General features: G+C 55.6%; 1 protein-coding gene across 10 annotated transcripts in view; it reads left to right on the top strand.

Annotated features, from left to right (window-relative positions):
* Window positions 1-24530, top strand: part of TNS1 (tensin 1) — a 179698-nt gene that overhangs the window by 145279 nt on the left and 9889 nt on the right. For 5 of the 10 annotated variants that reach the window (XM_059168079.1, XM_059168081.1, XM_059168085.1 and 2 more), the window contains 11 exons: window positions 1650-1846; window positions 2820-2895; window positions 6413-6505; window positions 7087-7110; window positions 7552-7590; window positions 14249-14447; window positions 17370-18436; window positions 21458-21544; window positions 22237-22368; window positions 22736-22828; window positions 23494-23571. In XM_059168079.1, coding sequence (XP_059024062.1) covers window positions 1650-1846; window positions 2820-2895; window positions 6413-6505; window positions 7087-7110; window positions 7552-7590; window positions 14249-14447; window positions 17370-18436; window positions 21458-21544; window positions 22237-22368; window positions 22736-22828; window positions 23494-23571 — 2085 coding nt within the window. The remainder of the gene's footprint in view (window positions 1-1649; window positions 1847-2819; window positions 2896-6412; window positions 6506-7086; window positions 7111-7551; window positions 7591-14248; window positions 14448-17369; window positions 18437-21457; window positions 21545-22236; window positions 22369-22735; window positions 22829-23493; window positions 23572-24530) is intronic. The other 5 variants (XM_059168078.1, XM_059168082.1, XM_059168080.1 and 2 more) reach the window with 3 other exon arrangements.

Consider the following 24530-nt stretch of genomic DNA (forward strand, 5'->3'; position numbering starts at 1 on the left):
AGCCTGCTGCATCTTTAATCTGGCTTGATGGTCCTATCCTGGTCCTAACAGACCGTTGTTAGGACTGGGTGACCTCCCATTTTTCTATTTGGAAAATCAGGGCATTTTAAGAGGAGGGCTTATTTGCTTTAAGTCAAGCGGTTTGTGAATCTGGTTCACTGTCCCTTCCATGGCTCTTTTCTCTTGGTTGAGATAGCAGGCAGGCTGCCCTGAGTTGTAGAGAGTCCCAAGAGGAGGCTTGAAACCTCCCCCCATGCTCCCCTGGGTCCGTCTGCCTTATAGACGCTACACCAGTCCTGCTGCCATCCGGATGGGGCCCCCGGCTATGTGATCGGATGAGTGCGTGTCTCCGAGGGACTGTGTGTGCGTATGTGTGTGCGTGAGTGAGTGTGTGTCCTCCCCTAGTCTGGCGTCGGCAGCCTGCTGTTCATGACAGGTCAGAAGGCTTCCCAGCCTGGGATTTTCATGGCAGCCTTAGCGGCTGTGCCAGGAGCCGGAGCAGGGGACACGCAGACCCCACCATGGAGGGCAGGTGATTCAGTCTGGAGCGGGCCTCACAGGCACATCCTGGGGACACCAGTGGTGTGTGTGTGCGTGCATGCAGGTGTGTGTGTGTGCACAGAGTGCCACGGGACAGGGCGTCCCGATGTGTCGGCCACAAGGCTGGCACAGCCAGGGTCCCACGTGCCTTCTGATGCAGCCCAGAACTTCCCCTCGCTTAACCTACCCCTGCAGGGGGTGTGGTGAAGGCAGAGCTGCGGATGTCCTCACACAAAGTCCCGAAGACAAGAAGCCTATCTTGGCTTCTGGGCCATGGGGAGTACGTTTTCTAGGATTCTGGAGCCAGCTCAGAGAGGCTCAGCCCAGCTGCGGGGAGACAGAGTAAGAAGGAAGGCGGGCGAGGCTAACAGCCTGGGGAATGGAAGGGAATGCAGAAAGGCAGATGGAGCGCATGACTTCAGGCCCTTGGCCTGATGCTCCAAGGGGAGGGAAGGGGCGGGGCGGGAAGCTGGACCATCTTTGGGGCGCAACGAGGGTAATGTAGACGAGAGGCCAACATAAAGGCGGTTGGTAAAGGTTGTCAGAGGTGCACGGGAGGAAGGCTGGGGAACCCCAGAGAAGGCCAGCAATATTCTAGGGTCCAGCTGGGGCTGGGGACTTCATGACAAGGCTTAGTCATTTCTTTGTTTCTTCTTGGGAGCGCCATCTGCGAGATGATGCATGATTTGCTCTCTCCCAAGTTCTTCCCCGCGGGCCCGATGTTGCTTGTTGGTTGATGCAGTCACCTTGGAGACGGTCTCTCCTCTCCCCACCTTCCCTCACTTGCCTGGAAGCCCTGGCCCTCGGCCTCCAGGGTTTGAAAGGCATTGACATCTGTTTCTCGTATCAGCCCTTTGTGCTTTGGGCCCCAATCCTGTGCAGGGCGGAGAATCCTGGGGAAGGCCAGCCCCACCTCAGTGGATCCCCCACCCTGCAGAGGAAGCCTGGGGTGTGGGCAGAGGGAGGCAGTGGGGAGTCCGGAGGTGAGACAGGCCCAGCTCCAGTGTGGACCCTGGCTGAGACACACCTCCTCCTCTGGGGAACTGGGCCTGATCGATCCTTTCTCGTCTACAATGCTCATTGCCCTCTCTGCCCCGCATTCCTCCCAGGGGTGCAGGCTCGGGAGAAGCAGCCTGCAGAGCCTCCCGCCCCTCTCCGGAGGCGGGCAGCCAGCGATGGACAGTATGAGAACCAGTCTCCAGAACCCGCGTCCCCCCGTAGCCCTGGGGTTCGTTCCCCTGTCCAGTGCGTCTCCCCTGAGCTGGCTCTCACCATCGCCCTCAATCCTGGAGGGCGACCCAAAGAGGTGAGTCCTTGGGCTGCATCCTGTGGCCAGAGAGAGAGTAGTGGACCCCGCCTCAATGGTCTAGGAGTCACAGTGTCACCTGTGTGGCCCTGCCCTATCAGGAAACTCAGTCCTCACCCCTGTCTCTTCTCTGGCACATGGAATCTGGCATTTCCTCCCTAAATAGCTTATATGCTCCCTCTTTTTTAGATTAACATTGAGATCAAAGTTCCCTCCTTGATTCCTAAAGTGCTGTTTAGTAGGATGGTAAGGGTACGACACAGATGACCACAGTCTCTAAGCTCCCAGCCAGGCCCTATAGACTGACAAGAGTGGTTTTGAATTCTTTCTAGGTGTGGGGTTTCCTTGGGAGATCTAATTTCAATGCCAAAATGTCTGTCTGTCATGGGAGGCAGTCTGTCATGGGAGGCAGTAGCTCTCACACTTCAAAGACCACCAGGGAGCTTGAGAAAAATGTTAATTCCCAAGTCCACCTCCAGAGATCCCAGCATATTAGATCTAGGGCAGGGCCTACGAATAGGCGTTTTAAACATCCATGCTGGAAGATTCTGATATGAGTGACCCATGTCCCATAAAATCCAGGCTAGCGAGTCATTCTGGCTAAAAATGGCTTTTGGACATCTTTTCTCTGCTGCCTTCTGGCAGGACCCGAGTCCCCCACCCCCAGCCCCATTCTCTTTGGCCCTGTTGCGGAATATTTCCAAGGCAAGTGTTCCTGATTTCCACCCGTGCTGGATCATGGCTTTGCAAATAGAACTTCTGGTTCTCTCAGTGACAAAGGAGTTGGGGTTGGGGGGTGGGCCATGAATGGCCAGGATCTCCCTTTAAACATTGTGGTTCTTCGAGGAGGCGTGGGTGGTAAGGCTGGCAAGGGGACATGGGCTTGTGGGCTTGTTACCTGGTAAACCGTGCTCTTCAGAGTCACAGCCACCAGTGGGCCTCCTCTTCCACCTCCCCTCTTCTTCTCCCGCAGCCCCATCTGCACAGCTACAAGGAGGCCTTTGAGGAGATGGAGGGAACCTCCCCGACCAGCCCACCGTCCAGTGGGGGTAAGAGCTCCTCACTAAGCCTGTCTTCCCTGCGTCCCCACAAGGCTCTCTCTCAGCCCCGGCCTGAGTAAGCACCTTGGGTTTGTGGGGAGATGCTGACGGAGGGCAGGGCTGAGATCTGTCGCTCTGGGTCTAGATGGCTCGTTTCAGTTCAGCATCCCTGTCTGACACCTCTTCCTTCCACTGTCCACACACACACATGTGGGGGTGCAGTAGCCACCCCCCACATCGGGATCCTACTGACCTTCTGCGGGGTCTCTGGCCTCCCAAAGTCTAGAATTTTCCTAATCATTGAGAGGTTTTGCATCTTGTGTGCAAAACTCCACCCTCCCATATTAAAGTGACTCTCGGTGACCTGCTGTGTATCTCTGATCTTCTGTACCCCTTGATCTCCTGGCTCTTGAGCCCCATTTTTATCTACATCCGGGCACCTCTTCCATTTCACGCAGCCTACTAAGTTTTCATCAGGGGAAGAAAGGAGTCCCCAGATCATCTATCCTCAGTGTCCGGGCAGGAATATTCAGTCTCTAGCCCGTGATGGACTCATGGGAGAGGCAAAGCCCTGATGGACAGAGGCCTTTCCATCCAAAGAGAAGATCTGGATGTGTGCAGGGCTGGGGTTGTGTACCTTATGGTAGACGAGATGGAGAAGTTGGAAGTGGGGTAGCCGTGGAATGACAGCGATGGAACGTGCCTGAGAAGGACTCAGGGTCCCCGTGGCAGGCCTGGGGCAACCAAGGAAGGAGAGACCAGGGATGGTGGAGGGTGAGGACGGAGACCAGAGCTGGCAGTATGTATATTCTCCCGAGGGCTTGTATGGGCTGCTGTCTGGGGCACGCAGGAAGCCAAAGCTGGGAGTGGAAGCCATGACCCTCCCCAGGGTAGCGTGGCCCAGTGGAGATCCAGCCCAAGTCACATTTGCGATGGAGCATTTTCTAGTGGCCGCATTGAAAAACATCATAGAAAACTGGAGAAGTAAACCGTAATATTTTTTTGTTTAACCCCAACCGTCTAAAACATTATCATTTCAACAGATAGATCAAGATAAAAATATTAATGAGATATCTTACAAACTTTTAAAAATTTTTATTGAAATTCAATCAGCCAACACATCGTACCTCATCATTAATTTCAGATGTCATGTTCAATGATTCATCAGTCGCCTCTAACGCCCAGTGCTCTATCTTTAAAAAAATTTTTTAATGTGAAAAGAGGCTGGTGAAATTACTTTTAAGATGTTTTACGGAATTCGAAAGATCTATTATATTATAATTTCAACATGGAATCAATATAAAGAGATACATCGCATTCGTGTTTCCTACCAAGTGTTTGAGACCTGGTATGTGTTACACCTGGAGCGGATCTCAATTCTGATTGGCTGTAGAGCCGTCACCATCCTGCCTGCCATCTCAGACAGTGTGCGCCCAGGGTGGACTACCCAAGAGGCAACTCCGTGGCCTTTTGTGACTCCCTGGAATCGCTCTCCCTCCTGAGGGTGGTCTTAACCCGCCACCCTCCCGCATGCTCGGATTCACTGTTGGTCCAGTCAGCCAGGATCTTGGGCATCACCCCATGTGGGATGGAAGCCATCCGGGTAGAGTCAGGCTTAGGTTTTGTCATATGTGTCTGTTCCCGTTCTTCACTCGCTGCCCTGGCCGGCCCTGCTGCCCTAGCGGGGAGAATAAGTCAGAGGTTTCATCAGTGCACAGGGTTGGGAGAGAGGACAGGGGCGGAGAAATGCAAGGAATTCCTCTCTCGGGAAGCAAAAACCTTGCCTGGCTTCGGGGCCGCCCACTCGTCTGTTTCAGCAGAAGAGCCCGATGCCAGGGGACGGGGGCACGAGCGACTAGGGAGCTGGAGGAGCTGGAGGTGGAACCAAGAGAAACCTCCCCCTGCCTCACGTCCTCTTTGTCTTGTCTCAGTGGTCGCCCTGTGCCTCTGCAGCACCTCCTTTACCAACACATGCTGGCCTGTGGGCTGGAGATGCTCCATGGGTGTTCAAGGGACTGTGGTCTCTGAGGCTGGGCTCATTCCTCCATGGTTAATTACATTCAGATTTATTCATTCATTTGACAAACATTAATAAGGTCTATTGCAAGACGCCATTTTTAGTAATGGGCAGGGGGGCAGAAATTGAATCTTTGTGTGGTGTGTGTGTGTGTGTTTGTGTGTAAGGAGAGGGAGGGATAGAGACATGCAAGCTTAGCCTTACCTTTTTACTGGGATGTTTGCATTTGTACACATTTGTCCCCTCTGCTGTGTTATGTCCACTGGACATCTGAGGACGGTGTGCGGACACAGTCTGCCCCATCCAGGGCCCTGTGATTTCTCACTATTTCTGTGTGTACCTGTGTATACACCCACATGTGCACAGAGAAGCTATGTATGTTGCTTATAGTGAGAGACTGTAGCTTTTTGTTTCCAGTGGGTCTCTCTGTCTTTTGGGGAAAGGAGGAGGGGTCCAGGAGGGTCCTGGGGCTGCCGTGTGGGGACCAGGCACCCGAGGGCTATAGCTCATTTGTTGGGGCCATTAGTGTGTGGCAGGCAGGCTTGGGCTCTGGCTAACCTGTGTGGCTGCCTGTCCTCAGGGCCGGTGGCCTCTGCATGCTCCCAGCAGCCGTGATAGGAGACATGGCAGCTGCCCCCGAGAAATCGTGTGACTGGGCATACCAACCACCCTACCATTCAGCTCGGAGTGCCATTCAGCACGTCCTTGGCTGGTGGGACAAGGCTGACGGCCCTTTCTGACCTTGCGTGTTCCATGACACCTCTAGCCCAGCCAGGCAGCTTGGAAGGGCCCTGGGGTTTGCGCAGGGAGTTGGTGCTCTTGCCAGAGGAACACCGAGGTTTTGGGGGTACAGAGAGCCCCACACTGAGAAATTCTCTCTTCCTGGGGTTTACAAGTGGCATGGTCGGCTGGGGGTCAAAGACCTCCAGCCGAGGGCTGCCCAGGGGTCTGAGGGTTGGCATGGCTCCCCCCGTGATCCCTTACTCCCTCCGTCCTTTACAGGATGTGCCTTCTTGTTTTCCCATTTCCTTTTGTTCTCTAAGCCCACCCAAGTGCACAGTGTGGAAGGACTTGTATGTGTGTTGGGGGAGCGAAAGGATGAGGGAAGAGAGAATATAATCCGGAGGAAGTCAGAGATAGCCAAGGAAAGCCGTGTGTATGTTGTGAGCTATGGCGATGTAAGGGGACCGCAGTGATGCCCCTGGTGGCCCCAGGATAAAAGTTATTTGCTCAAGGTCGAGGGCCAGGGCCGGCTTGAGGGGCATTTGCTGACTTTTTCACTCTACCGGTGGAGCTGTGGAGAAACACGGAAATAGGAAAGGGCCGTGGGAGCAAGGGAGGAACCCCTGGGACTGGGGCCGGCTCCTCTGCCCTCCTTCCTGCCGCCCACCCCTCACCGACATGTCCTCACTCAAGGGGGTCCCCGCTCCTGCCCCCCCTTTTCCTCTCCCCACTCCTCCCTCATCACCAGGCTCACTCCCCGTGTCTCCTCTCTTCTTCTTGGCACAGTGCGCTCCCCTCCAGGTCTGGCTAAGACACCCCTGTCTGCTCTCGGCCTGAAACCCCACAACCCAGCGGACATCCTGTTGCACCCTACAGGTGGTGAGTGACTCCAGCTGGAAGGGAGGCGGTCGGGAGGCCAGAGGGAGGAGTAGGGGTTGGAGGACCCCTGTGGTCTGGGGCCGAGCCTCGGGATCTCATCAAAAAATGCCCAGAGATGATGGGTCCTCAGGACCCTCTGGAAACAAGAAAGCCTGGCTTTGTGCCCACAGTGCGGTCAGTCCTGAGGACGGGGGCTCTCTGCAGGGGTTGAGGGGGATAGGTCCCTCTGCAACCTCATGCCCATGGACAGGTAGGGTCAGTGCCGCTCCAAAGGGGCTCTGACTTGGGGATTTGGACGCTTGGCCTCAGTTTCCTTGGAGTTGGTTAGCTCCCTGCCAGAAGCCTGGCTCTATCCCCCCGTACACACACACACACACACACACACACACACACACACACCCCAGTTCCCACCTCCCACTTCCTCACCACATCCCCCAGCTCCCCTCCTCCCTGTGGGCAAGGGGAGAGTAGAGGGCGCTGGTCCCTGAGTGGCCATTTTGAACAGGCTGAGACCAGAAGGTCGTCTCTGGTTTTAGGGCTGGGCTGGGGCTCTTGGGGCCAACGTTGCTTTTCTTCCTTAGTCGCCAGAAGACTGATCCAGCCAGGTAGGAGGGCAATGACACGCATGTGTGACCCACATGGACACACGGCCGGCACAGCCTCCCCCTTGGGAGGTGTCTGCATGGCCGCAGACACTGAGTCACCGGGGAGCACAAGGGGCCTGGGACTTCCTCTCACCAGCCAGCACACTTCTGCTTGAGATGCAAGCCCCAGGCATACGGGCTGGGAGTGGGGGCCGTATGTGTCCTGAGCTATGTGTCCTGAGCCCGCAGGGCCGTGTCAGGGTGGACCTCACCTCTTACCCTGGGCTCCTCTGCCCCGGTCTCACCCCTGCTTTCCTGCCTCTTTTTTCTCAGCGGATTGTCTTTCAGGAAATAATCTCTGTTAATCGATCTCTCTCTCTCCTTTCTGCTTTTCCTCTCCTCCTCACCTGCCTCTCTTTCCTGCCTCTCCTTCCTCCTACCTCTCCTCTCATCTTCCCTCAGAGGAGGATGAGGGGAAGGTGGTGACCGAGCTTCCCAAAGGTAAGTGTGGCTTTGCTGTGTGGCCGCTTCCTGCTCTCTGGGTCTGGGAATGGCCGTTCTTGAGTAGCTTGCCCGGGCTGGCTCGGGGGTAGCTCTCTTTCCTGACAGGTCTCAGATGACTGGGCACATAGCCTATTGTCCCCCCCACCCCCACCCCTTGATGAGCTGTCACTCACCCTGGATGTTGCCTGAGTTCTGACAGGCAAGCTGGGCTGGGGTTCAGGCATAGCCAGCTCCAGGCACCAGGGCGGTGCCATCTGGTGTTGACCCCCACCTCAGCCGCACCCCCGCTAGCTTGCCTGGGGGTGCTGCCAGCCCCCTCAATGGGCAAAGGGATGCACGTTCTTCTGCTGCCTGGGGGCACTCCATATGTGTCACTCAAAGCAGGCCTTCTCAGCAGTCTTAGCCGAGAGTAGGCTTCTTGAAGCCCGTGCTTGGGGCTTATCAACACAGATGGTAGGAAGTCTGTCCTTCTGGGAGCTTGGATGCCTCTGGGGTTCTCAGAACAGCGATGGGTCCACTCCCACATGAGTGAGTCGGGACACCCATGCACATAATTTTGATAGTTTCCTGGAGTTCGCATGCTTGTGGCTCAGCTTAACCCTCGATTTAGATGAATTCTGTGTTGTACGTGAAGCAGGGAATGGGACGTAAGCAGAGAGGGGACTTGATTGGGTTGGAGGCCTTTAACTTATTAGGGACAGAATTCAAATGACAAGTCAGAGCATGAGGTGAAATGAAGAGGGTGCCAGCCTAGGCCTTCTGTGTGTGGCTCTGGGCATCTGTGTCCTCCTCTCCTTCACCAGGGGGCCTTGGATCGGGGCGGGGAGGCTGAGGTCCCTTCCAGCTCTGACGTGTTAGATGTTTTGACCTCCCACCTGGGTCCTGGTTCTCTGCAGCCTGGTTTCCTTAAAGGTTCTATCAGCCTTTCTCTCTCTCTCTCTTTCTTTCTTTTCCCACAAACACTCTTAGTGGGAGGGTCTGAGGGGAGATTATCCCAGGAGCTGACAGGCCCTGGATGCTGTGTTTTCCCCTTGGGGACGATGCTTCAGAGAAGTGAGTATTAGCAGTTATGAACTGAGACCTGCCCATTTTGCCTCACAGATGCCTCTCAGCCTTCAGGGCCCCGAGGCCTCCGGCCCTCTTCCCTGTGTCCTGGAGCCACAGAGTTTAGAGGGGAAGGTTCTTGCAGATCTCCTCAGCTACACCCATCATTTTCACGGATGGGGGGCTGAGGCCTGTGTTGTGGGGTTGGGAGTCTGGGGCTTCTGCCCCAGGCCACAGTGAGGAGACAGCAGGACCCAGACTGGACCTACTCTTCTCTGTCTCCTCCTCATCCAGGGGCTATTTCAAGGCCCTCCTCCTGCTTCCAGGCACCGTGCCCTGGGATTCCAGCGTGGGGTTGGAATTGCTGTTGCGGCCTGGGGGGTGGGGCAGGAGAGGGGCAGGCAGCAAGGCTGTGGGCAGCCTGTTCCATTTTTCCTGACTCATGTACCACCTCCCGGGTCAGACTAAAGCACATTCTTTGCTGACCCTCTGAAGTGTGGCTTGATTTCCCTGCTGAGACTTTGATGAGAAATTCAGAAAAAGATGCCTGTGAGGAAAAATGATCAGAGGCAGGATTACCTAGCCAGAGGAAGAGCAGACTTTAAGGGAATCTGCTCTGGTCAAGGCACTGTACTTAATGTTTGTCATGCATTCATTGTCTCATTCACTGATTCATTTATTCAGTATTTTATGTGCCTACCTGTGCCCTGGGCCTGGCTCCAGGAATGTAGTGATAAGCAGGACTGTGATTCCTCATCTCATGGAGCATAGGCAGGAGCAGAAGCCAGAATTAAATTACTTGGAATTACATATTGAGAGAGTGCTCCAAAGGGAAGGGATATAGTTTAGGAGACTTTCTAGCCAAGAACCTGACTTTGGCTGAAGAAGTAAGATGTGAGGGTGAGTGACTTTAACTTGGTGAAACTGGCAGGTGAGAAGAGCATTCCATTTGGAGGAAAAGCATGTACGAAGGCCCTGGGGTTGGAGAGGATTGCATTTTTCCCCCCAGGAATAATATAATCAGTGAGGCTGAGAGTAAGAGGGAGCTAGCGGATGGAGCAAGGGGGAATGTGGTCCGGATGAGGTTCAGCAGGCAGGAGTAGGACCATGTAGGACCATCGTCACATCATCTTGTTTAGCAATCACAGATGCATCCAAAAGAAAGTGGTAGGAACCCCATTTTACCAATGAGGAGATGATGTTTAGGGCTGTTAAATGTCTTGTCTAAGGCCTAACACGGTCAGTCAGGGGCACGGCTGAGAGCGAATGCCAGATCTGTGGAGGCTGCCCCCTTTTCCATGTGACTGTGCTGGGCACAACCTCTAAACAGTGGGCCTGGGGACTGGGCACTCTCCTCCATGAAGGAAGGAGAGGAAGAAAGCCTGCAGCAGTAAAGACATGAGGTCAGCATCAAGAATATCTTCCCAGATGAAACAGGGAAAGAAGGTGTGGAAGCTTCTTTTGGTTAGATTCTGTACGGATGACCAGGTGACTAGATCCTTGGGGGTGGGTGTGCAGTGGCAGGAAATGCACCTCGGGGTAGGGGTGAAGAGCTGACCGCGCCCTGGGCCTGGTGGGGCCAAGTCACTCTTCTGCTTCCTTCTGCTCTCAGCAGCCAACAGCCACTTAGAGTAAGTCTGAGTTCTGGAATGTTCCATGTGAAGCACCCTTAGGCCCTACCTCTCCTACTCTTCCCATCTCCTTTGGGTGCAGCTGCCCCAGGACTGGCCGAGAGGAGGAAAGTAGCAGGAGGGGGTGGGAGAGAAGGGTGGAGGGACACAGGAGCGAGTGTGGCCAGGACAGAGGCAGGCGCCGGGAGGGCTGCTTAGAAATGCTGGTGTGGGGTGAAGCAGGAAAGAACGAGAGGGAGCTTCCCCATCCCTGTTACTTGATCCTGGCTGCGCAGGTGAGTAGTCTCATTCCCCTTGTACAGATGAGGAAACTGAGTCCCAGCAAGTTTCAGCAGCCTGGCTCGGGTCACCCCCTCCAGGAGTTGAAAGAAGGGGGATCCTGTGGTTGGGAAGAGAGAAAAAGCCAAAGAATAAGCAGAAAAAGGAGGTGTTTTCAATATAACTGAGTCTGAAACTGGGGAAACTGTTTTTGGCCCTAAAGATTGGTCTTGAACAGTTCTGGAGATGGACTCCAGAAAGGAAGTAACTTCCCGAAGGTCCGTCCTGCTCTGGGCTCATGAGAAACAGAGGACTTGGTTCCTTTCTGTCCCCCGGGTGGGCCTGGCAGGCCAGGAAGGGGTGACAGATGGTAGCGGACTAGCCGAGCAGAGACGAGGATGGTGGTGTGTCAGGACCGGGGAAGGGTGGGGAACAGGTGAGGACAGGGCCGGGTGGGCTGGGTCGCTGAAATCCTGCAAGCCTGGGAGTGGAGCCCTGGGGCTGGTTGGCCTCTGAGCCTGAGGACTGTTTCCTGCCTTGTGGAAGGAAGGCAGATGCTGCTTCTCCCTGGGGAAGCGATCCTGTTCCCTGAGTTCAGGCAGAACTCTCGTCTGGCTTCTGTGGTTTACAATCCGGTGGCCGTAGGGAAGGGACGATGACACGGATGCCTCACGAATGTGACCACGCTGGGCTTCCTGACAGCCCAGAATTTCTGATCCGCCATCCCACCGCCACCCTGTGCCAACTATGTGCAGGCCCCCGGCCTGGAGCTCAGGCTGTCACGTTCAGGCCAGGAGCGGTGAGTGGAGACATAGCCTTGGGTACTGGCGAGCAGGTGGGATTGGAATCAGTGTCCACGGGTCCCTGCTGTGGCTCTGTTCTGACGAGGCGACAGGGTGGTGAGGTCTGTTTTATCTGTTTTTCTGCTGGTGGAAGGGATATATGTAGTATTTTTTTGTTGTTGTTGTTTGTTTGTTTTTACAGGTGGGGTATAGGCTAATGTGTATTGTTTACCCAGTGTATGGGCCCAGGTCGTGGTAGGAAATGGATGGCTCATTCTATGGGACAACAGAGAGGTTCATGGACTATTTAAAAGGTCTGGGTAAAGCAGTGATGGATGGTGAACACCCCCGGGTGATCTCGAGCAGGAAGAGGGAGCCATTCCCACACCAGACCTCAGGGAAAGCAGAGAGCTGGCGGAGAGGAACCCTGACCGGAGCTGTGGTCTTGGGTAGAGGGAGGCAGGCGCTGGCACCTTGACCTTTGCTCCTTACTCTGTCTCCCATCTCCTGCCAGTCTCTTTCACAGGCTGAAGGCCAAAGCCTTCTGGGACCCTGGGACCTGAGGGTCTGGGTGATGCGGTCAGTAGCGGCCTCCAGGGGCGCAGAACGGGCTGGCCAGTGGAAGGGGGGCCATCAACAGGTAGAAGGACACAGACTTCAGGAATCACTCACGGGGGCTGTAGCTTGAACTTCTGGGGTCAGCACGAATTCCAGGGGATGAGAAAAGTGAACATGTGCCTCTTGGGTCCTAGTTCTGATGCATCTCTGCATGGGGGTGGGGGGAGCTGGAGGGTGAAAGTCAGGCATCTGCTAGCTTGTAGGGTAGACGCCTATCGGGGGCTCGCTGTGTGCCCCGGGGGTGTGTGGGGCACAGCGAATAGAGATCAGCAATTGGCCTGGGGTGGCCGGGGAGCAGATGGAGCCCTTACTATCTCCCTGTGGGAGTGGGGTGGCAAGTGTTGCAGGCACGGGGGTGAAGCCTGGAGCCTGGAAGGGTAGGAGGAGTATTCAGGAAGTGACCCAGAAGGGTGAGGTGTGGGAGGGGACAGTCGGCCCTGGCATCGTGTCTCCACTAATGTTTCTATGGGGTCCTTGTTGCATGGCAAGGATGCAGCTGGTCCCCCAAGACGAATCTGGCTCCCTAATGTTTAGCTGGCTGGCGTATGTGCTGTGGGTGAGGGGGCAGGCTCTGGGCCAGATTGCCTGCTTTCCTGGGCCAACTCTGCCCCTTGGTGCTGTGTGATGGGGTGAGCTGCTTACATTCTCCAATTACTGACGTTCTCCTACTTTCCTCGTGTAATTGTTTGCTATTTTTATCATTATTAATAGTCGAGGCCGACATGCTGGCAGACTGGGTGGCTGCCAGTTCTCGGCATCCCCAGGATGCTGGGGCCCTTTCTAGGCCACCAGGAGCCGGCGTTGAGGGTCAGGAGACGGTGGCCACTGATTTGCTGTGTGTTCTGAGGCAGATCTCTCTACCTCTCTGGGCCGAGAAGAGGGGTGAGGTCAGGGGTTAGCCAACTGTGGCCAACTCTGGCCTCCTGCCTTTTTTTTTTTCCTGCCTGTTTTTGTAAAGAAAGTTTTATTGTAACACGGCCCCGCTTTTTTGTTTACGAGTGATTGCTGAAAAAGCAGACTTGACTAGCTAGCTGCTCCAGTGACCGTTTTCTAAATGGCCTGAAATATTTACTGTGGAATCTTTTACAAAACAAAATGTGTGCCTGCACCTGGCCAGAGGGTCTCTGCAGTGCCTCCAGGCTCCAACCCTCAGATGCAGGCAGCACAGAATCCAGGCCTTTGGAGGGAAAGCGGTCTGAGGCTCCTGGGAGGGGGGTGGGTGGCCCCCGGATGGTTGAGGAGACTTTGGAGGAGGCCTCTTGCGAGGCTGAGTTCCGCCTATATGGACACCAGTTTCGGGCACGGAGCTGGCTGGCTCTGCCTCACGCCATGCTTGTTTGTCCCTTTGCTGACGTCTCTCCCTGCCCCCACGTGCCCTGCCCAGGGCAGCACAAACCCTCTGCTTCTTCTCTTTCTCGGGCTGGTTTCAGCAGATGCCCTGATTGGGGTCAGTGCATGAGCTGTGCTCCGATCACGTCCTACTTGGGAGAGACAGGGCAGGGCCGGATTTGGAGGTGATGGGAACATCTTCTATCCCTGATCATGTCCCAGGAGAAGCCAGGAGTGTCCTGCTGCTTCTCACTGTGTCACCCTGAGTGCCTTTCAGGCCTGGCTCCACAGATCTGGGAGGAGGGTCAGGCAGATCCCGGCTGTGAATCAGATCTCCCGGTCTGCCTCCAGATGTCACATGCCCCAGGCCTCCGTGTCCTCACCTGTAGAATGCCCATTCTGGCCCCTGTCCCCCAACTCCCCAGATCTTAGGCTCTTCTAAACACCAGGCAGGGATAATGATGTCAGTCTCTAGAGGAATGCTAAGTGTGTCAGGCACGGTGGGTGGGTGTGTCTTGGCGTGGAAGGGACTGGGCGTGTCTCCCCGGCATAGGCCTGTTGCTAGGCCAGCAAGCCTGTTTCTGGATTCTGGGCGTGGGTGGAGCCCACGGGAAGCCTGGCACTGTTCTGAACATGGGCAAGGCTGGGCCGGAGCAGACTCCAGCCATGCCAGGGGGCACCTAGGAGGGAGGAAGCAGCTAAAGGGGCGCTTAACTATAGGAGGGAAGATTCCATGATAACTGTGTTCAGAGGCAAAGTTGGAGTCCATTTCTGGGAAGCTTCTGTGGGGTTCTGTGGGGGCTCTTACAGCGTCTCCACGATACCGAGAAGTTGGGTAGGCATGGGCCGGCTGATAGAACCCCAGAAGTGCCCTTTGCATGCTTGGCTGTCTTTTTGGGGGCTGTCCCCACAGGCTGGAGAATTCCCTGGCAGGTTGGGAGGGGTCTGCACTCTGCCCCCGTGGATCTCAGTCTCTCTTCTGCCCCCTTCCAGAGCCCCGGAGCTATGTGGAGTCGGTGGTGAGGACAGCAGTGGCTGGACCCCGAGCTCAGGACCCCGAGCCCAAGAGCTTTAGCGCCCCAGCTGCCCAGGCCTATGGCCATGAGACGCCCCTGAGGAACGGGACCCTGGGAGGCTCCTTTGTCTCCCCCAGCCCCCTCTCCACCAGCAGCCCCATCCTCAGCGCTGACAGGTAAGCAGGGAGGAGGACCCAGGCCTGGATCTGCCTAGAGCATGGTTGGGCAGAAATCATATCCAGATAGCTGTACCTTGGAAGCAGGGGTGCATCAAGAGAGCACCTTGGGTGCCAAAGCCCCCGGGGAGCATGAGCGTGGATGAACTATAATTCCCAGACTGAATCTGATCCCACTGTCCGGAACTGTGCTGGAAGGAGTGAGGGCCATCGTGGGGAACCAGTCCTTCCCACAAGTTCAAAACCTAGCCAACAGCAATCACTCTGTAGCAAGTGCTTCTGGTGTGCCAGGCACTTTGCTAAATGCTTTATCTGGTTATTTTATTTAGTCCTCTCAGCAATCCTGAGCAGTAAGTACTCTTATGATCCCATTTTTTAGAAGAGGAAACTGAGGCAATAGGGAAGCCACCTAGCTTGCTCAAGGTCCTGCAGCTACACAGTAGCAGAAATAGGATTCGGACCAAAGGCGTCTGGTTCTAGAGCCCCCGTCTCTCCTCTCGCCTGGGCCTGCGTCTCTGTGCCTGCCTGTCCCAGGGTGATAGATGTGCCCAGAGCAGACATATAAGGGTTTGGAGCTCCCAGCGAGGGGCCGCTATTTCTGGCTAGGGATGCAGAGAGGGTTTCTGGGGGGCTGGAGGTATTGGTGGTGAGGCCAGAAGGATGAGCAGTTGTGGAAAGGTGGAGGAGGAGGAGGGAACGGGCATTCTAGAAGGAACAGCGCAGCCAGGGCAGAGGGCTGGGGTGTGGATGTATTGATGCGTGGGGCTGAGGGCATGCACTTGCAGGTGGGAAGGTGGCTGGACAGCTGGCATTCTCAGTGGGTCAGACAGAGAGGAGAGCCTGGAATCAGGCCGGGAAGGGCTGTGAAGAGGGAGGCCCCCATGTGTGGACTGCAGGGGGAGGGGGCTGGAGGCTTTGTGACAGGGAGAACGGGATCTGACATGGGAGAGGGAGCTCAAGATCAGCCCTGCCATAGGGTGCCAGGCCTGGGGCTGCTGACTGGGCTCGCCTGCCCCGACCAGAGCTCTCCTCCAGGAGGGGAGACTGCTAGGCATCCCTCTGCGTGTCCACCCCCTTTCCTGCCTTGGCCTTCCATGGGGCCCAGAAACTCTCCAGCCATCCCCTCCTGTTATCACAGGCCAGGCCCAGTGCTGAGTTTGCTGTGTGCCCTACGCCCTCCCTTGGCCCGGTGCAGCGTGCCCCTCCAGGTTAGGGTGGGAGTGGCCCGGGGGGTGCAGAGGCTGTGTTCTCCTGTGTTCTGAGAATTGAGAACCTCAAGCCGAGCAAGCACCCTGGTCCATCTCGCCCCCTCTCCAACCTCTGCCCAGGGCAGACGGCTCCATTTCTTTGGCAAGTCTGCTTCTGGGCAGAAGGTGAATTCTTCCTTTAAGGGGATTTTCCTAACCTGGCCAGCCACCATGGCTCCTGTTCAGGGCGCCCTGATATTAGGATGTCTTCACTGGTTCTCACTCAGATTCCTCCTGCTGTAGAGTTGGCTCTTTTCAGGGCTCAGGAAGCTGGCGGTTCTGCCGTGGGGTTAGTCTTCCAGAACTCCATGTCACTGGCTCTTACCCCGCCCCTCTCAGCTTGACACATCCTTCCGTTCCTCAGAGTCCGTGTTATTCCGTCCCAGGAATGGCATTCCACTCTAGCTCCTTCTGGGATTCGAGGTAGACTTTTTCTTGGCCTGGCCCGTGACCTGCTTCTTGCCCTTGGCTCTTGCCTGACCCACCACCCCAGGTCCCCCCCGGGGACCTGAGCTTATCCATCCTGGCCTCAAGACTCCTTCCAGTCTGTAGCTCCAGACTTCGACCCATCGTCTTGTGTAAGGACTGCCCCCCCACCCCTGGCCCCTGTCCAGGGGCTCCTGCTGCAGACCTCGCCTGCTACCACCCTGCAGCCACAGCTCAGACAGGGTCCCTGTCAACCTTTGCCTCTCCTACCATATCATCAAGGGGTAGGAATTTGGGTCTGGAAGGAATCAGGGTTATCTAACTCAGCCCCCTTTTTTGCCATGTGAGAAAAGTTAACCAGGTTTTTCAGAACCTAGGTTTCCCAGCTGGTGGCCGCTGCATTGCCCTGCTGTACAGATAGTTGCACAAAACTTCAGAGGAGAATCTATGATTGTGGCCATTCCCCCAGGGCCAGCCCCCTCTGAAATGAATTTTATTGAAATCTTAGAATGGGGAGCAACCTTTGAGCTCATCTAATCTAACCTCCCAATAGAGAAGACCCCCCCCCCCCCCACAACATTCAGGTCAAGAAGCAGGTCAGCTTCTGCTTAAATACTGCTAACCATAGGAGTCTCATTACCATGCAAGGCAGCTTGTTGAATTAGGGGCCAGATCCAACAGCTGGAAAGCAGACCTTACAATAAGCTGAAATCTCCTTCTGGGAGACTTGTTGTCTTTGCCTTTTGGAGCTAACCAGGAATGAAAGCCCGATTCCAGCGCTCTCTGTGTCCAAAGACGATCATAGTTTTCTGGGAAAAGTGAGTCCAGGTGGGGATGCTCCCAGCAGGAACAGGAGCGAGATGGGTCGACCCCTCCCTGGTGTTCAGTTTTGGTGCTATTGGAGGTGACATGAAGAGAGCTATCTTCAGTGTCCCTAGGGAGACCCCCTCATTTTGACTTGCTATTTAGGAGCCAACAGGAGCAGTGGGGGAAACACGGGCTTTGAAATCAGATGCAGTTGAGCCGGAAGCCTGGTTTTTTACTGTGTGATCATGAGCTCAGTGCTTCACCTCTCTGAGCCTCCGTCTCTTCTGCTGCTGCTTCCATGGGGTGATGTGCAAAAGTCATGATGTTTTGGCACACATGCCAGTGGAACTCTTATTGTTGCTGGTGGTGGGAGGGTGGGCTGCGTGCTCACGGAGAGCTTGTCTTTCACCTTGACATCTCACTCGGCCTCCTCTCTCTCTAGCACTTCGGTGGGGAGTTTCCCGTCCGGGGAAAGCAGTGACCAGGGCCCCCGGACACCCACCCAGACTCTGCTGGATTCAGGCTTTCGTCCCGGCAGCCTGGGCCAGCCCAGCCCTTCGGCTCAGAGAAACTACCAGAGCTCTTCTCCTCTCCCGCCTGCGGGCAGCAGCTACGGCGGCCCCGACTACTCCCTTCAGCAGTTTGGCTCCCCGGAAGGCCAGGCGCGGTCTCAGTTCACTGTGGCCGGCGTCCACACGGTGCCTGGGAGCCCTCAAGCAAGCCACAGGACAGTGGGCACCAACACCCCCCCCAGTCCTGGCTTTGGCCGCCGGGCCATCAACCCCAGCCTGGCTGCCCCTGGTAGCCCCAGTCTGAGCCACCGCCAGGTGATGGGTCCAGCAGGAACTGGTTTGCATGGCAGCACCGTCTCCAGCCCCCAGGGTAGTGCAGCAACCACTCCGGGAAGCCCCAGCCTGGGCCGGCATCCTGGGGCCCAGCAGGTTCCTGGCCTCCATGGTGGTGTGGCCACAACTCCGGGAAGCCCCAGTCTGGGCCGGCACCCCGGGGCCCACCAAAGCAGCCTGGCTCCTGGTCTCCATGGCAACATGATAGCCAGCCCGGGAAGCCCCAGCATGGGCCGGCACATGGGAGGGTCTGGATCTGTGGTTCCCGGCAGCCCTAGCCTGGACCGGCACGTCGCCTATGGTGGTCACTCCACTCCCGAGGACCCAAGACCCACACTGTCCCGGCAGAGCAGTGCCTCTGGCTACCAGGCGCCCTCCACACCCTCCTTCCCCGTGTCCCCTGCCTACTATCCGGGCCTGAGCAGCCCTGCCACCTCCCCGTCGCCGGATTCAGCAGCCTTCCGTCAAGGGAGCCCCACACCAGCCTTGCCGGAGAAGCGGAGGATGTCTGTGGGAGACCGTGCGGGCAGCCTCCCCAACTATGCCACCGTCAACGGGAAGGTGTCCTCCTCACCTGTGGCCAGCGGCATGTCCAGTCCCAGCGGGGGCAGTACTGTCTCTTTCTCCCACACGCTGCCCGACTTCTCCAAGTACTCCATGCCAGGTGAGCCCCTCCTGCCGCCCCTGCCTCGACTGTGACGGGTCGTCTGCCGGTTCAGGTATCTGTCTCCACCTCTGTCTTTTGGGTATATGACCTTGAGCAGATCACTGATTTCTGGGGCTCAGTCTCCTTGTCTGTACAGTGGGAGTTGGAGGTGTCCTCAGAGTAAGTGTGCTGGGTGTGGATTCCGTGATGAGGATGTGGGTGCCCACGAGGATGATGAGGAGGAGAGTAATAATGGTGACCTTACTGTGAATGATGATCCTTTCCCCCAACCTGGCTTCTGCCACCTGTTGAGCACGTGCTGTGTGCCAGGCTCTGAGCCACTCATGGGCTCCTTAGTCTTCACGGCTGCATGGCACAGTAGGTATTCTTGCCCTTGTTTTATTTTATTTTATTTTTAAATTTTATTTTATAAATTTTTTACTATTTGTTTAAGAGAGAGAGAATACAAGCAGGGAAGGGACAGAGGGAGAGGGAGAAGCAGGCTTCCTGCTGATCACAGCCCAATGCGGGTCCCAATCTCATGACCCTGAGATCATGACCTGAGCCGAAGGCAGATGCTTAACCCACTGAGCCATCCAGGTGCCCCCCCTTACAACCCCCATTTTATGTAGAAGCAAACCGAGGCTTAGGGAGGCTCAGTCATTCATCCAGGGTTACACACTTGACAAATGATTTCTGATCTGGGCCCACATACCCTAAAGTTTGTGCCCTTAAAGCGTGATTGGAGTTGAATGATCATGTTTCCATACTTGTGATTTAGCCTTCCCTTGAAAATCTGCCTTCCCAACGTGGACCTCCTACGTTTGGCCACTCACGGCACTCTGTCCCCACCTTTTGATCCCCCTGTGTGCATGTCACTAATAACGGATCAAGAAGCTAGCTGCCCTGTGGGCCGAGGCCAGAGGTTGGGCACTTTTGCTTGAGTCTGTTTCCTACCGGCCCGGCTTTGCAGAAGCCCATGTGTGTTCACACACTGAATTCTTCACTCATCATGAGAACTAGGCATTTTTCTCCTCTGTGGAGAGGGCTCATTATTAAAACACAAAGGTCGAGGCCTCAGCTGATCTGCAGCTCTCAGCCAGTCTTGGAACATGACTGTTGCAGAGTGGCCCCGGGCTTCTGGGGCATTCGAGGATGATTTAGACAGTTTCCGGCAGCCCAGGGTGGGGCCCAGCTGCCTTGATGCTCAGTGTGACTCTCCTGGGTCCTGCCCTGAGCCTGCCAACTCGGGACACCTACAAGGACCTTACACACCCCTGCTTCCTGCTGCCCACCAGGGACATCTGGTTCCCAGCCCCTCTTCTTGGAGGATGGAAAACTTCTAGTAGTTAGGACATTTCCTGTTTCCCACCATCTTCCCTGCTTAAAATAGCCATTGGAGTCAACACAGGAAGGCACATGGGGCTCCAGCCGCCTCTGACAGCTCATTAGGCCCCAGCAGCAGTGGGGGCCTGGGCCTTCTGAGCAGAGAGAGAGAGGCAGCAGGCAGCCCTTGTGGCCCAGATGCCTAGCCCAGAGCACCCCCCCCCCCCTCCACGCACAGCTGCCAGGAAAGGGAGCTGTCCTACCCCCTTGCTGTCCTCCGGAGGCTGGTCCCAGGGGTCGAGCACAGTGTAACTGACAAGTCGAAATGAACTGAGCGTTGGACACACAGTCTAACTCGTGGCTCGGTCCTCACCATCAGCTTCCCAGCATCATCAGCCCAGGCTCCCTCTGTCCCAGCTTCTCTTCCAAGAAAGGAGAGCAAAAACACATATGCAATTGGAATCTTCCTTTCTCCCTCTTCCTCCAGCCCCCCGTTTATTTCTTTGGTGCCAAAACATGAAGGAGGAACTTGGAGAGTGAGGACCACGCATTGGCGGCTGTGTTTCCTTTCCTGGGAAGGACTTACAGGAGCCTTTCCAAGAACCAGCTGTGTGATCTGGGCAGGTCCCTCTCCCTCTCTGATCCTCACTTCTCTCATTTGTAAAGTTAAGTGGTCAGACTCGATGCTCTCTGAGCATCTTACAGAATCTAAATGCTCCATAAAGCGTCTCTGGTCTGTGGAGGGTCTGAGTGAGGGTCATTTGCCAGAAAAGTGGGGTAGGTATATGATGCATAGTAGATAGCCTCTAGGCCACCCCCTCCTCTGTTCCAGGGCAGATCCTCCTCTGTTCCAGGGCAGGGCTGAATTTGTTTGTGATGCAGAACACGGGCTCTCCATATAGGGCGTGAGGGGTGCTGGGGAAGAAGCGATGGGAATGTCTCTTTCTTCCCTCATCTTTGTGATGGTTATGACACAATTGGGAAGTCCATCTTGTGGAGAGAGAGGCCAAAAGGTGGGGTGCCTTAGCCTGTGGGAGAGAAGCTGCAGGAAGGGTTTAGTCTAAATCTTCTGGAGAAAGGAGGGAATGGAGTGGAGGAGGCCTTTCCTCAGCTCGGGGAGAATGCAGTGCCAGGCTCTTGGACAGGAGAGCAGCTTCATGATGCGTGACAGTTGGCTGGAGAGGGGAAGGATGGGCAGGCTGCTCAGGGTCCCCTCCAGCAGTGAGGACACCGCCTTCCTGTGCTAGTTTTCTGTGACCACCGTGACCAAGTACCACACACGTGGTCACTTGAGACGACAATTTAATCCTTCCCCGGGCTGGAGGCTAGAAGTCCAAAGTCAAGGTTTTTGAAGGTTTGGTTCCTTCTGGAGGCTCGAGGGAGATTCTGCACCAGGACTCCTCTTAGCTTCTCATGGTGGCTGGCAATCCTCGGTGTCCCTTGGCTTATAGATACACCCTTTGGTCTTTGCCTCCGTCTCCATGACCCTCCCCACGTGTCTCTGTGTCTTCCCCTCTTCTGATAAGGACATAAGTCCTATGGCATTGGGGCCCCTTTCACCCAGCATGACCTCACCTTATCTTAATGACATCTGCAGAGACCCTATTTCCAAATAAGGTCATATTCACAGGTGCCCAGACTTAGAGCTCCAACAGACCTTCTTAGGGGCTACAGTTCAACCCCTAATGCTGTTTCTCTCTCTTCCTCTTGTAGACAACAGCCCTGAGACACGGGCTAAAGTGAAGTTTGTTCAGGACACTTCCAAGTATTGGTACAAGCCTGAGATCTCCAGAGAGCAGGGTGAGTCCCAGGTGGCACGAGGGTCCTGTGGTCCATCGGAGGTCACTGCTACCTGCCGCCCACCGTGTCTTCCTTGGGCACGGAACACAAGCAGACTTCCTCCTTTTTGTCACACGTGGCAGTCACAGGTCAGACAGTAAGAGGCACCTCCCCACGGTGAAGCGTGGGGGTGGTGCAGAAGCAGGGTTTGTAGACCCATGAAGGATCCTTAAAATCAGCGAAGTCTGGGTTTTCCAAGTAAAGTAAAAGGCCAGCTAATGTAATAGCAGATCTCAGCCCCGTGTCTACACAAAGTGGAAGATTTGTGCACGTTTTACAGAAAGAGCAAACTTGGGATAGTGGGGCTGGGGATGAGGCCCACTTCAGGTGCCCCAGGCAGGCAGGTGTTGGCGACAGGTTCGAAGCGAACTGTTGCCTGTTGGTTTAACTGTAGTTGAGGGGAACGCACCGTGTCGACTGGCTTCTGTATTGTGTGTGGCTGCTGTCAGGCGGCCGTGGTGGCCCTGTGCTTACAGCAGGGGCTGCACTGCCTGCTGAGCCCGGAATATCTACTACCTGGCTTTTCATAGAAGACACTTGTCTCCTGTAGCAGAGGAGGACCCATCTGAACCTTCGGTTCTAAAGAACGAAGCTAAGATCACGGCCATCTCTGTCCCCCCCCCCCCCCCCCCACTTCTCTCCTCTCCTCCCAGCCATCGCACTCCTCAAGGACCAGGAGCCAGGGGCCTTCATCATCCGCGACAGCCACTCCTTCCGAGGGGCCTATGGGCTGGCCATGAAGGTGTCTTCTCCCCCTCCGACCATCATGCAGCAGAATAAAAAAGGTAGCTCCCCCTCCTCGAACAGGGCTTCTGGACAACATGGTCGTCAATGCTGTGTCCTCAGAGACTGAGGTGCCTGAGGACCCCAAGAGCAGCAGGGGCCTGGTCCCTGCTGAGTCAGACTCTTCAGGAGGGCAAGTCCTGGGCCTGGTGATGGCTGGGGTCAGAGCACAGGGAAGCAGGATTATGGGGACCCTGTGGTTGTATTTGCCTGAGTGGTGGTCTCTCCATTCTGGGGTTCCGGCCGTACTGCTCATCCCAGCCTTGCTCCCCTCCCAGAGCCGCAGTGGGGAGAAGTGATGGAGTGCCACTGGCAGGCGGAGGGAGGGTGCCACGAAACGTGCTCTATCCTCCTCTCTTCTCATCCCAGGGGACATGACCCACGAGCTGGTGAGACATTTCCTGATCGAGACCGGCCCCAGAGGAGTCAAGCTCAAGGGGTGCCCCAATGAGCCAAACTTTGGTAAGCTGTCCCCCACTTCCACAGCCTGCCCGCAGAGTCGCAGGTGGTCCCTGGTCCCCCTTGTCATGGGTACAGGGACCAGTGGCCCTCGTCCTCTGTACCGTGGCTGCTTCGCTTAGCCACAGGCCTTTTCGTATTTGTCCCACTGCCTGAAAAGCTTGATCATTGGAATTTGAATTAACAACCACAGACAGCCCCCTACAATGTGAAAGTCACTGTCTGGGAACCTTTTATTACCTCTGGTCTCCTCACAGTTCTGCCTGGGAAGTGTTATGGCCCCATTTCCCACATGAGGTTCACAGAAGCCAGACTTACCCAAGGAACACAGAGCTGATAAGTGACTGAGCTGGGATTTCATCCCACGATTCTCTGCTATCTCTGCTGCACTGCCCTGAGAGGGGCCCCAGCAGCCGGAAGGACTGAAGAGAGATGTTGGGAGGAATTTTCTGGAAAGGACCTTTGTGGCAGCTAGAGGGAACCTCTGGAACCTTCTCCCTTAGATCTTGCTAACAAGAAGGGAGTGGGTTTTCAGCTTCATTGTTGGGCTGAGGGAGAGGTGATAAAGAAGCCAGAGATTATGGATAATGGGGTGGGGTGTCTCGGCTCCTCAGCGCCCTGGCCCGCTCCCAGGGACACCGGTCCTGACGTGCTGTCTCCTCCCACAGGGTCTCTCTCTGCCCTCGTCTACCAGCATTCCATCATCCCACTGGCTCTGCCCTGTAAGCTGGTCATTCCAAACCGAGGTAGGAACGTGAGACTCCTTGCTCTCCAAGTACATCTCCGAGCTGGCCTCCTTCTTGTGTCCGCTCTGCCAGCTGCTCCAGAACACAGGCCAGGGTTGGAGGACATGGGTCATTTTGCCAGTCTGGGGAAATTCAAAACTTCTCTCCTTCCCCCCACCCCCACCCAATACAAAAGAAGGAAAAGCTCTTAAAAAAACTTAACTCCAGGAACACACATAATTGACTTGCCAGATTGTTCTGGAAAATTCTCTGGTGGCTTTAAGGAATTCTTTCACGAATCTTCAGAATATGCCCAGGGGAGGCACTTGAACTAGGAAACAGTCATGGGGAGGACCATGTATAGAGGCTGAGATGGGCACTGGTGGATGGGGCTGAGGGAAGGGGGAGGGGAAGGAGGATTTATGTGGTGGGGGACGTTCCCCGGGGGTTGGAGGTTGGCATGAGTGAAGAGGAGGGAGTGCACTCAGAGGAAGAGGTGGCCAGGCTCTGCCTGGCGTGGGAAGGAAACGGGGCCAAGATGTCCTTGGAGTTTCCGGTCTGCTTGGCTGTGAGGGTGTCCTCTGACTGAGGGGTTGCGGAACTGATGGGAAGAGCAAGGCTTGTTGGTTGTGGGAAGTATAAATGGAACCCGAGAGCCTCAGAATTTATAGGTGAGAATCTGAGTGGGACCATGGGCCCAGCGAAGGAGAGTTTAGCCCTTGTCAGAGAAGTGTTTCAGCTTTGGAGGAGGGCAGACAGACATCCAGGACAGACACTGGATGGGGTTCTGCCACCCGGCCCCACATACAAGGGCCAAGCGTGGGGGATTGTGCTTGGCCTTGACCTCGAGGTCTAGGAACTAGAGACTGGGTCCCTTCTCCCCATCCTCTGTTCAAAACTAGAATATTCAGGAGTGTCTCTGGGAATTTCTTCCAGTTTCTCTTGGAGCTCCTGCGGTTATGCCCACACACACAACCCCC

This window comes from Mustela lutreola, chromosome 3 (assembly GCF_030435805.1).
Source record: "Mustela lutreola isolate mMusLut2 chromosome 3, mMusLut2.pri, whole genome shotgun sequence".
NCBI classification, from domain to species: domain Eukaryota; kingdom Metazoa; phylum Chordata; class Mammalia; order Carnivora; family Mustelidae; genus Mustela; species Mustela lutreola.